Source organism: Larus michahellis, chromosome 1 (assembly GCF_964199755.1).
Source record: "Larus michahellis chromosome 1, bLarMic1.1, whole genome shotgun sequence".
In the NCBI taxonomy this organism is placed as follows: Eukaryota; Metazoa; Chordata; class Aves; order Charadriiformes; family Laridae; genus Larus; species Larus michahellis.
Window position 1 is genome coordinate 15,232,717 of NC_133896.1, and position 12,654 is coordinate 15,245,370.

General features: G+C 46.2%; 2 protein-coding genes across 21 annotated transcripts in view; one reads left to right on the forward strand and one right to left on the reverse strand.

Moving 5' to 3' along the window:
• Window positions 1-4,259, forward strand: part of KMT2E (lysine methyltransferase 2E (inactive)) — a 62,413-nt gene extending 58,154 nt beyond the window's left edge. For 6 of the 7 annotated variants that reach the window (XM_074575001.1, XM_074575181.1, XM_074574912.1 and 3 more), the window contains 4 exons: window positions 567-655; window positions 757-876; window positions 1,037-1,128; window positions 1,976-4,259. In XM_074575001.1, coding sequence (XP_074431102.1) covers window positions 567-655; window positions 757-876; window positions 1,037-1,128; window positions 1,976-3,490 — 1,816 coding nt within the window. In that variant the 3' untranslated portion in view covers window positions 3,491-4,259. The remainder of the gene's footprint in view (window positions 1-566; window positions 656-756; window positions 877-1,036; window positions 1,129-1,975) is intronic. The other variant, XM_074575095.1, reaches the window with a different exon arrangement.
• Window positions 4,260-6,127: 1,868 nt separating this feature from the next.
• Window positions 6,128-12,654, reverse strand: part of SRPK2 (SRSF protein kinase 2) — a 154,600-nt gene continuing 148,073 nt past the window's right edge. For all 14 annotated transcript variants that reach the window (XM_074575970.1, XM_074576774.1, XM_074576587.1 and 11 more), the window contains one exon: window positions 6,128-7,820. In XM_074575970.1, the coding sequence (XP_074432071.1) occupies window positions 7,636-7,820 (185 nt within the window). In that variant the 3' untranslated portion in view covers window positions 6,128-7,635. The remainder of the gene's footprint in view (window positions 7,821-12,654) is intronic.

Sequence of the window (12,654 nt, forward strand, 5' to 3'; positions counted from 1 at the left end):
GATTTATAAAAGAGAAGATACGACTGTCATTTCATACCCACTGTCTGGCAAGTTAAATACAGCAGCTTAAACAGAGATGTAGTTGTGCAGCATTCACAACTATGGATCCACTATTAAAGAGCAAATACTTAAAAAAACCCCAAACAAACAAACAAAAGAAAAAAAACAACAGTTATTTCCAGCTTTGGAAGACAACAGTTTTCTACAATTGGAGAATATGAAGCAGTACCTGCAGCCTTTATTTTTTCTGAAGTGTAGTTTTTGACTTTTCAACTGTTTAAAAAAAAAAAACAAACAAAACCCAAACCAACAACAAAAGCCCTGCAGATCTACAGATGTTGTTTCCATATTAAGAGGAATTGTCAGTTCTTGTAATGTAACAAAGTATATTTAAAGTGGGAGAAAATAGACAGAAAATACTTAACAAATCACATTCCATGTACAACCAGTTATTTGGCTTTTATATGAAATCAACGCTGTAAATTTTCTCTGACCCAGTATTTGCGTAGGCATTGTCATAAATTTGGTCTGTGGGAGTAAACTTAAAGTGTGCTTCTCTCTTCCAGGACTGCATCAACCTCTGTGGAACAAGTGAGAGAACGAAGTTATCAGCGAGCTTTGCTTCTCAGTGATCATAGGAAAGACAAGGACAGCGGTGAGTTGATTTATCATGTCGAGGGTAGATAAATCTAACCAGTTCCCCCGTGGTAGTCCGTAATCGTTCTAATATAATGTTTGGGTCTGCTTCATCTGTAGGGGGAGAATCACCCTGTAGCCCCTGCTCACCGTCTCATGTTCAGTCTCCACCTTCATCTCATTCAAATCTCATTTCCCCGTTGCAGCTTAAGGTCCCTTCTTTCACTGAATTTATGGAAGGTCAGTAAGCAGATGACCTTGTATGACAGTTGAATTATTGAATAGTCTCTTACAAGAACTTTAATGCCTCTTTCAAAGTCAAAATATAAAGCACTTAGCAATTTTTGCCAAAGACCTGGATTTTCCCACTTCTATATTTATCTCTGCTTTATGTCTGTAGAACCTGATCCTGAAAATCCAGAGCCTGCTTCTGAATGTCCGTCCCCAGATACTTCCCAAAAGACTTGCAAGAGTCCATCAAAAGTGAGCAAGGTAATGCAGTGTGCGCACACGTGTCATATAATATGTGTACAAATATGTACATACATCTCTGATTTATGTTTAAAAAAATATGTTAATCTCATGATTTACCTCTTAGATGAACATGTATGTATGTAACCTACCCGTGCAGTAATTTAACATAGGGAAACATTTGTAAGAATATTTGTGATAGTCCGTACATGCTGAAAAGCTGGTTTGTGTGCTGTTCTTCCACTAGCTATACCTCTTTATACATTGTCTTGCTTCTGTAGACACAGGAGAGATGGTACCCGTGGATTCAGCGCCTCTGCAGCTCTGACGGCAGTGATGGGATTTACCTGCTTCTGCCCTTGACAGGAGTTTGTTCTTGCCATGTCAGGGTTTGGCGCTCTGCGTCAGTAGAGGCGCTGATTTGGAGAAAGAGATTGAGTAGCTGCCTGTACAGTGTTAAGTGAAGTCATTCAGGTTGCGATGTTTAGTCTGTCTGCTTGTACTGTGCCAGTTAAAAAATGTTAGATCATTCTAAAAATGGCTTTATTTTGTAAATGGTCTAGTCTGGAATTATTTCTTTCAGACTCAGAAATCTAAAACAAATACCAGATCCTGACTTCTGTTACTACCTTAAAATACACTTGCTAGTCTCTGACTCTCAAGAATGATTGATACATACTTGCTGAAAATAGGGCCATGCTAAGTTTAAGCTTTCTGCCGTCGCTGTTGTTTTTTTACACCTGTGCCTCCAACACTTTTTTTCACCATTGAGGGAGAGACCAGTATTGGGAGAAGGTCTTTTTGTTCTCATGCATGCCTGGTTGAGTGTTCTGAGTGTTTTGCACTGACTGACTCTCTCTCATTCTAGCCCTCTTCACCGAGTCCTGTAGTTTCAACGCAGTCACTTGGCAAAACACCCACAAAACCAGATTCGCACTGGGAAACTGCAGCTAATGCACCCGAGGCCGAATGTGCGAATCATCCAAAATCCGAGCTGCAACAAAAACAGCTGACAAACAACGTCCAAGCACTTTCAAAAAATCATCCATCTCAATCGCATCTGCGCAGTTCCGCTGAGCAACTTTCCCATTCACAGAAATTGCCTTCTGCACCTTTGAAGCTGCATTGCCCCCCTTCGCCTCACGTGGAAAACCCTCCCAAGCCCTCCACCCCCCACGCGCCCGTACAGCACGGTTACCTGTCACCAAAGCCTCACTCGCAGCAGCTGGGATCTCCGTACAGACCTCATCATCCTCAGTCACCTCAAGTTGGAACCCCCCAGAGGGAAACGCACCGAAACTTCTACCCGGCAGCACCAACCCTTCAGCCTAGTAACCAGCAGCAGGCTGGCGGCCCCCTCTTTACTCAGACAACTTCAGGACAATCTTCAGCTTCTTACAGCCAGTTTAACCAACAAAATTTGAACAGCAGCGCGCCACCCCCCCCACCGCCCCCACCCCCTTCTTCTACTTACTATCAAAACCAGCAGCCCTCTGGAAACTTTCAGAGTTACAGCCAGCTGAAGGGCAGCATACCCCAACAGACTGTGTTTTCATCTGGACCAAATCAAGCACTTCCCGGCACTGCGGGTCAGCAGACGGTGCCGGGACACCACGTAACTGCGGGGCATTTTTTGCCGTCTCAGAATCCCAGTATTCATCACCAGGCGTCAGCCTCTGCTGCTCCTCCTCCTCCTCCGCCACCACCTGCTCCAGGACCTCACCTCGTACAGCAGCAAAGTACTCATCAGCAGCACTCTGTAGCACACGTCGTCGGTCCGGTTCACGCTGTGGCGGTGGCTCCTGGATCGCACATTCATTCTCAAGCTGCTGGTCATCACTTGCCACCACCGCCTCCGCCCCCAGGTCCTCTCCCCCACCACCAACCTCCCCATCCTTCAACTGGACACCAAGGTTTGCAAGCACAACACCAGCATGTTGTAAACTCTGCGCCTCCCCCCCCTCCGCCCCCGCCCTCCAACGTTATAGGCTCGGGGCACCACCCAGCATCGGCACAAGGGTTACACCACCCCTCTCATCAAGGACCCCCCCATTTTCCTTCAGGCGCTCACACGAGCGTGTCCTCCTATTCCTCCCAAGCCCCGCATCACACCACATTAGGACCTGGACCTCAACATCAGCCTGCTGGAACAGGACCTCATTGCCCGCTCCCTGGTCAGGGTCCTCACATCCAACCTCAAGGACCAAACAGTATTGCAACCCCCGCTGCTGCGGGCTTCTGCCCCCACCCTGCCTCCGTCGCCCTTCCCCACGCGGTGCAGGGGCCGCAGCAGGCCTCCCCGGTGCCCGGACAGATCCCCATCCACAGAGCACAGGTGCCGCCCACTTTTCAGAACAATTACCATGGGTCAGGGTGGCATTAAAACGGATCCCTTTAATTCTAAACATTTTTAAAATGTTCTGTAATATAAACTGTGTATATTTCATATGTACCTATTCGAGGTACTTTTTAAAGCTTGTACATGATACTTTGTATAAAAGCAAACACCAGTGCTCTTTCATTGTATTCTTTCCATTTTTTGCTTTTTAAGATTCCTGAAGATGTGCTGTTAAGCCAGTATTAGGTATTTCTTTTTATTTTGTAAGTGAACATTCCAGCTGTTTTTTCTGGCAGTAGGTTTGATGCTGCATAATCTTTAAAATTTTATTGTTGCAGTTAAATTCATTTAGTGAATGTTTTCTATATTACTTTTATACATATGTAATTAAATAAGTACACAGGCTACGTGATGGCACTAACAATTTTTTTTTTCATTTTCTTCTGTCAGCAGTTCTTTGTGTGCATAGAGATAGAAAACAATGCAATACAAATTTTTATAGTTTTGGTGTGGACATGGCTTTTTGTTTCATCAGTTATTTGCAGAAAATGTAATTTAATGTATAGACCATTTCTAATGTCTCTGACGAGTGCTGTAAATACTGTATTTCTTTTGCTTGTAAAATTGCTTAACGCTTCTTTCATTTGATATAGTATTGTATATAATAAGTCTCTTTTGCAAAAAAAGAAAGTGTGATCTTTGTGAAAGTAGTACAGTATATGATCTTTTTTTTTTTTTTTAATATACTGTCACACTGCAGCACTGGTTGGGCATTTTAATTCATGTTAATAAATCACAACTATGTCAGTTTTAACTACTTGTCCTGGAAGGGTGGTGTGTCTCCAGGGAAGAAGTGGCCCCCAGTCTGTAAAACAGACTCCCCCTGTGGTCGTGGAGGGGCTCTTCCCTTCCCTGCCGTGGCCGGCTGCGCACAGACAGGTGTGGAACTGGCTTTGGGGGGGTTATTGCCCCTGCCCAGCCTAGAGGCCAGGAAAAACTGGCCCAAGCCCTGCAGGGTCTTGTGTCAGGTTACTGAGGGGTTAGTGGGGTGTTACATGGAGTATTTGTGTACCTGTAAGGTCTGTTTCCTCCTCTAGAGGATGGTCGGGCCCTCCTGAGAGTGCAGAATGTGAGACTGGGACCTTGTCAGGCTTCCCAGAAAGTGTAAAAATCAGCTCAACTGCAGCTGTAAGGCTGCCTCCCTCATCCCTGCCCCCCACCCCACAGCTTCCCTCATCGCAGGGGAGCTGGGCAAGCGGTGCTAAAATGAGCTGTGCAGTGTTAGGAACTAAATAGTGCTAAAGCACTATTATTATTTTGGTTTTTTAAGGATGTGGTTTATTCCTGCTGCTGAACAGCAGCAGCCAAGAGGGTGCTGTTGCACTTGCCAAGTGCAGATTTATCCCGTAATGTGTGTGACACGGTCCTCACATGGCAGCAGTGACAGGACTGCTCGACAGCTCCGCCTCACAACCAGAGAGGAAAACCTGCACTGGGAGAGGAGGGGAAGTGGCTTTTCCTACTCACTGAGAAAAAGTGGTAATTCTTTTCAGCATGTAGAAAAAAATTGGGGCTACTTTAGATTCCAATTTGCCTGTAATTATTGAAAAATATTAGCAAAAAAAGTACACTAGCAGTATGCCCCTGAACTGCTGGCTCTGCAAAACACAGTGCAGCGAGGACGCTGCTGGGCGGTAGCAGCAGCAGAACAGGATTAGGCCCGCCCTCAACAACAGCAGAGAACCCCACCCCACCTCACTCACCCGCCCACGACTGCTCAGAGACCGATTCTGGAAACATCTGCATCACCCTCTGTAGCCCAGCATTCACATCTGGCTGTCCTGACCCCCTCCTGTTCCTCCATGAAAGGAGGTCGTTACATCACCTCAACTGTGAGTGTGAGTTGCACGCTGCAGGGCGACAGGTCTCGCAGCAGCGTGAGGAGCAGAGACCCTGGGCTGCAGCACAGGCCTGGGACTACGCAAGGACCCCCTGGTTCTGGCCCAGCGAAGGGCAGCGTGCGCAGGCGCCGCACGTTACGCACCTTGCGTGGCCTGTGTTTGGGCCCGCATTGCCATCACGCTGGCGTTTCCTCCAGACTCTGGGACAACCTCCGCTGTGCTGCACTGTCGGGGCACTACCCGCGGCTGGCCGGGTGAGAAGCCAAACGGAACTTTTACCTCTAGCTCTGGAGTCCACTGCAGCCGTGTCCTCACCGCTGTCCACGGGCCGTTACGAGCGGTGCTGGTGGGAAGAGCTCGGGGCGCAGAGCCTGAGGGCAGCCGGTCCTGAAACCCAGCTGCTGGCAGGGCCTTGGTGCCTGGAGGGGTTTCTCCTGCCCAGTGGTGGCTTTGCAGTTTCTGTTTGGAGGAGCAGCTGCACCAGCCTCTCAGGGACAGGGTGATCGTTAGCTTGTTTGTCCCAGTTAAACACCTTGTATGAAATACTCGTTTTTGTTTTTGTTATGTTTCACCTCACCCCCCTTCCACACAGCCCCCCCTGCCACATCACCCTTCAGGACTCTCCCATTTGCAGCAGGTGACATATCTTATCAATTAACACAGAAAGCTGCTTTTGGCTTGGGCCAGGCTACAGAACCCACCACCACCACCCCGCCCCGCAGAAGTCTAGCAAGCAAAGGGTCAGAGTCAGGGCTAGCAAAGAGGCCAATGACCAGCACACTGAAAAAACAAAACACTTTAATTAGACAACTGCAAGCACCTCAAACAACTGGTTATTGTTACAGCATGGGGCTACCTTCTCACAATCTAGTTATTGCAAAGGCATGTGAATAAATTTCATATGGACAAAGTCAAGAAAAAGTGGCACCGTAGTTACATGAAGATCCGAAATAAGCTTACATTCATCCCACTGACTTCTAAAAGAGGCCCAAACACACCTCCGTACTGTACATTCTAAAATCTGTATTGCCTATAAGCTTCAGCCTATGCAGCTTTTTTTTTTTGTTTTTTCCTAGAAAACACGTAATTGTTGCGTGCAACTTCCAAGGGGTGGTTGTACGTCTACTGATGGGAAAAAAAAATAAAGCTAGTGCAATTTGTTTTAGAAACATGTAAAGCTATGAATGGAATGAGCATGATCTTGCTTCTCGCATTATTTTACCCACTGCACTGTAAATACTTGCAGCTCTATCCTTCCTTAACTGATTCCAAGCGCACACTTTTATTATAAAAGATCAGTAAATTCTACACAGAGAGTGCTTCTCATGCTCGATTTTTAATTTTTTTTTGTTTTTCTTAAGGTATAGTACAACTTACAGTGCTTATAAAAAGGCAACACCATATGGTACCATGTCTTCACTATCACATTGTAAGGGAAATTGCTATTTTTCTTTTCTTAAAAGCACTTAAAATAGGCAAAAGTTCTAAAAGGGCTAAATGATAATGCATACTTTATTAGAAAGAAGTCTAGCCTTCCTTTAAAGTGCCGTTTGGGGAATGAAATCCTGTAAACCAGAGCCACTTTGTTTAAAATCCAATGAACGGGAACTGCTACAGAATAGAAAGTTTACACAATTCCTTAAAGCAGTTTAAAGTCCACTACATGCAATTGGTTTGCTATAAAGCTCTCTAAAACTTAGTCGCTTTACTCTGAAATTGAGTCCCCAGTCCCATATTTAAATGGAAATAAACATTTACAGGGTGCATTTACATACACTATAATACAAGAATGACGTCCCTTTGCCAGAAGATAAAATTGTACAATTCCTCGCCGTAACTCAGTTCTGACTTGATAAATTTCTTACGCTCGTAAATTATATAATATGCATCAGCTAAAATATTTTTTTTTTTTTCATAAATAGTTACAAAACTTGCCAAAACACATGGGGGGGAAGTTTCCTTTGTTCAAAAATCTGACATCTGAATGCCACACAACACAAGAAACAATGCTTAAAGACACGGTTAAGTGTTTTCTGAAGAAAGTGGGTGAGTAAACTACCAGCTGAAGACAAAAAGACTAACCCTTCCCCAAGAACACAGTGCACAAAAAGCAAAATGTCAAACAGTACCTCAAGCAAAACAAAGGTCTGAGGGTTGAAGCCAGCTCACGTGTGATCCTGCTAAAGAATTTGTGACAGTCACCATTTAGGTCCGATGCATTGGAAAGTGGTTGCTGGCTTTTTTTTTTTTTTTTTTTAATTTTTATTTTTTTACAGCTGGGAGACTCTGCTAAGAATTGAGCCAGGGGTGCCTGAGGCATTCTCCAGCTGAAGCGCGTTTCTCCGGGACCATTTCTAGCATGGGGATCAGGAAATCTGTAAACTGTGCAGCATCTTCGTGAGGCCAACCGTACTTCTCCACGAGCACATCAAAGAGACTCCAAGGCTTCAGCTTGGTGATGTGTCGGAGTTCTCCTGCCAACGGAAAGATTACTGGCATTAGAAAAAAAACCTCGTTATCCCTGCGAGCGACTAATCCCTGTTTCGTTTTTCTCCCACTCTGCATTCACAGCACCTTGCGCAGGCCGAGAATCGTTATTCAGGAAGGGCAGCACATCGCCAGCTTGCTTGGGGTCCTCAGAGGAGACGAGTATGTCCGATGTCAAGACCGAGAGACCATTCCTACAGCAAACCGTGTGTCACAGCCAGGCTCTGCTCTACGCAGCATTTCTGACGTTTCCTGCTGTCTTTGTTCTGTCTCCCGCACACAAAGGCACTCGTCCACACGCACGGGCAAAGAACACCGTAGGCCTTTTGTTCTTAGCCAACGCATCCAAATCTTACAAAACGGCCCCCATCCTCAGCCGGGGGTCTCGGCAGCACAGCTCCCTGCCTCGCTACGTGGCGTTTGCCGGCCACACAGCAGAGCAGCGACTCGTCGCAAGCCCAAGCCAAGCCCAGAGGTTTGGCACTGGGAGATTCTGCTCCACCTCGGAGGCAAACACACTCAAGAGCATTGGTCTGAGTCCTTCCCGAGGAGGAAGCACCTGCTGCTGCCTCCGTCTCCTTCAACCCATCACCACCAGAAGCAGTGGCAGCAGCCAGCTGCAGGATTTGAGTTCCATCAAAGAGGAGATCAATGTGCCAACCCGGCAACGTGTTTCCAACCAAAACAAATGACGGAGGCGAGAACCTTTCTGCCATTCAAACCAGCAACATTATCCAGGTCTATCCACAGGTCACCCAGCACGATGGGGAAGAAACACTCCTCTGGTTGCTCCCTGCCCCTCCATTGCCACCTCCCTTCTTCCCAGGCATATACCTGAGCCAGACAGTCTCCATGCAACACTACAAAAAGCACTTCAGAGACCCCTGTGGTGATTCTGCGATGTCCCCTGAACCACCTGAGGAGGGTGATGGGTTCTCAGACAATACTGGAAGCTGACCTTGACTCACCCACAGCTCGACAAGCTCACTACACCCTCCGGGATGGGGGCACGCAGACCATACTATTTTTAAGCAAAGTGGTTTGTCAGCTTCATTGCTGTCCTTGGCTGTAATCTACTGCCCATAAAATGCCATCAGACGTCAGCTCACGGATCTGAGTTTCTGTACATCCCTGTGGCTACAGAAGTTCCAGGGCAGGAGAAGAAACCCAGGTCTTCAGATTGCTCCTGAGAGTCTAAGCACCTGAATGCAATAGATCAGAACCGCCACGTGCCCAGCAGGACACACTTCTGCTGCCTCAGGCCACAGCAGAAGGTTCTGTGCTGGGTGCAAAACTTGGAAAAAGCAGCTCTCTGGGTGCTACCATAAAGTCCCCAAAAGAACAAGTGCACAAATGGTCGATCGCTCACAAGAAAAAGAGACCTGCTGGTAACAGAAAGTCAAGATGTGCTGCCCACAGGTGGCCCACTGTCCTCTTCCCTTCCCATCTCGCAGGGCAGGAGGGGTGCCGAAATAGAGAGGAATGAAAGCAGAGGGTGTCTCCTGCTGGTTTATGTCTGTACAATCACAGTACAAGTGTGTCCCATCAGCACCTGCAGCCAGACAAAGAAGAGCTCTGCTTTGGGCCCATACTGTCCCACGGGATGAACGTACAGAAAGGACAGCACATCTCGGAGAAGGGAATTCATTTCCAGGCTCACTCTCAGCCCTTTAAAATCTTTGTGCAACTCCGAAATTTAAGTGCTGAAAATCTTACCCTCTTGAAGGTCTCCAAAAGCGTGTATCGGTGACTACTAACAAGAACAAGCAGTAAACTTTCTACTAATAACACATAAACTCAAATATCACCCAAAAGCAACAGAAAATAGTGACACACTATTGACTGCAAGTAAATAATGGCTAAAAAAACCAGCTAGGCTGTGTCCGTAGCTTCTCCAGCGTACAGCATTCATTCCAAGGGTTGCTGTCATCTTTCACCAAACTAGACTAACTTTGGGGGAGCGCGTGTGTGCTTCTATGCAGTACCGTCTTCACCTTTGTACTAAAATTTTTAGTTTTAGGCACCTTTCCTCCCTCAGCTTGTATAAAGTACGATTGCAAGAAGAGGCTCCTGCTGTCACCCTGGAAGGCAAGTTCACACTGACTGAATACTCTTCTGGTTTTGTAAAATGGAGGCTAAATTTGAAATACCCAATTTAAGACAAGCACACCCTGGGCACACAACATTCTGTAGCGTTTTTCTACTGAGGAACAAACTATTTTAGCACTATGGGTTGAAGTTAAATTCTGTGAACAGTGTAAAAGCCTTTAAGAAGATGGGATACAGTAAAAATTATCTGCGTGGGGGCCAAGAATTAAACTAGTCCTTCAGTTTTCAATAAAGATCATGCTGCTGATCATGGAATCAAAACAGGGTAAGTGAAAGGCAATTAACACAACTGAGGCGGATGAAAAAGAGTTTACTTTAATGTGGTGGCCTCGTTTCATTTCCATCCTAAATCACTGGAGAGCAGCAGAGGAAATGGAGGTGTCTGGCAACACGTATTTTCATCTAGTTCCTGAGGTTTGTACCACGTAATTGGAGGACAGCAAGACAGGACCTGTATTTAAGGGAGAAACGAAAAGCACAGGCCCACCGGTCTGACACCATCAGTATTCAGGGCATTAAAGTGAATTTTCAAAGAAAGGCTACAAATGTCACAGTAAGTGAAAACTTCCTAACAGAAGCTCTTTATTTAGATTTTTGCTAGTGAAGCACACAGGAAATAACCGGAGAGCACAACAGAACTGTCAGAACCGTAAAACCCCTGTGGCTAAAGCAGAGGCAGCAACGGACCTTCTGAAAAATGGAACATTAAGTCAGAAGGAAATTACTAAAGAAATCTCTGAAGGACCTGGGCCGGGGGGGAGATGGGGGAAGATGCTGTTTAAAGCTTTCTCTGTTGACTGTAATACAAAAAACCAGAGCCAGTCTATGCAATTTGTCAACGACAAATTTAAGATGTGTCACCAGGCAAGAGGAGGATGGGTTACTGAACAGTAAGAAACGGATGATGTGAAGGACTGGGAAGTAACAGTGAGACAGAATCTGCTACTACATATTTTGAGGACATGTTCCCGAAAACTAATGCAAGAACTGCTGGTGAGGCCTCACGGTACAGTAGATGGAAGCGAGGGAGGTGGAGGAGAGCCCTCTCCTTCCCTTCCAGGATGTTAAATAAGCAGCAGTGCTTTTCCTCGTTACAACTTCCAACAGGCAAAGCCCGTCCCTAGCCAGCATCTTGCACAGCATTAGCTCACAGGGAAACGGGGCAAGCAAATGCCAGAAGAAAAATATAAGGGACCACGGTCTAGAAAAAACAAAAAGGTGTTAAGTTTTAGTGCCAAAGTGCATTAATCATTTCTTACAGACAAAATAGCTTCCATGGAGGTGCTGGAGAAAAGGACTCACTGGAGTTTTTACTGGGCTCAGTCAAGATGAGAACCTATAAAAAGTAGGTGTGCATTTGTGTTCCGGTGACTACGAAGTAACTTATAAACGCTTTTCCTTTTTTAAACACGCTCTTCTGTTTGAATGTCACAAACTGCTTCAGGCAATTACTGAGAGAGGACTCGACCCTGTAAACTCGTTAGTTGATAACACCTTTTCTTTTGTGCCTGTGAATACAGTGGAACAATTCAAATGTTTAAAGCTTCTCTCTGAGGTTGAACTTGCTTATGGACAGGAGCAACACCCAAATCATGATTTCTTGATTTTCACTCAAGGCTGACGTTTTCGAAACAGGAGCCTACAGTCAGATTTCTAAGCTTACCATTACAACACAGCGTGAAATTTCCGGAAGAGCCTCAGGCCTGTAGTACACGGCCTCTGATCTCAAGTGCTCAGCCCACCAGCAGGTGAGTATAAAACGCAGCACCTTGCCGGCCAACTGTGAAGCCTACCATTCCCTGCCACCCCATTAAATGCAAATCCCTCCTGGGGGCACCAGAGAGGCTGGGGTGGCCAGGAGAAAGAAAAAGGATCTTTGGTGCCAGATTCAATGAAAAAATCTCAATTAAGTGAGCAGGAAACTCACCACCTCCATTTTTCCATTACAAATCATCTCAGTTTTCCTGGGTTGCAAGAGTAGAATAACTGGTATGATCTGAAAACGCAGCTTGGGCTATTACTCCTTCATCTTGCATTAGAGATTTTCTGTTTTGAGTGGAAGAGGTGGGATCCGGTCCTTAAGCTTCCACAGCAAACTGGCACTTCATTTTGTGTGGTGGGTGAATCAAGCCTTTTAAAGCGCTTAAATCCTACCCAGAGCCAGGGCAGATGGTACCTCTGAGGAATGTCACTGAAATTCAGGCCCTAGAGGACAACAGTGACACTCTGCAGCGGAAGGTGCTCATGGAAGCCTGTGAAACCCTTCACCGCGTGGGAATTTTACAGACTGCCCTCTTCTGCGCACCATAAACACTCCGGTTATTGTATAACTGTTAGGTCCTTTTAAGGTTCTATGATGTCACTAGAAAATGCCAACCCATCTGGTGTAAAGTCAAAATTAAGAACAAGATCCAAATCGGGGTGTGTGTGTGTGTGTGTGTGTGTGTGTGTGTGTGTGTGTGTGTCTTTCTCATTCAGTGCCTGCCTCCGACAGTGGCCATGGGAAGGGGTGGGGAGGGCAGAGGAGCCCTTCTGCAGGCCCTGCCCTTGCTCCAGCAGCTGCCACCCCTGTCTCCCCGTCCGGGGGTGCCGGAGGCTACCTCCTGCCCAGCCCTTCTACTGCTTTATACATTTACAGACCCGTCGACCCTGAGTTTGTTCATCTCAGTTAACATGAGATTGTTTCTGAGCCTGCTGACACATCCTCTCTCT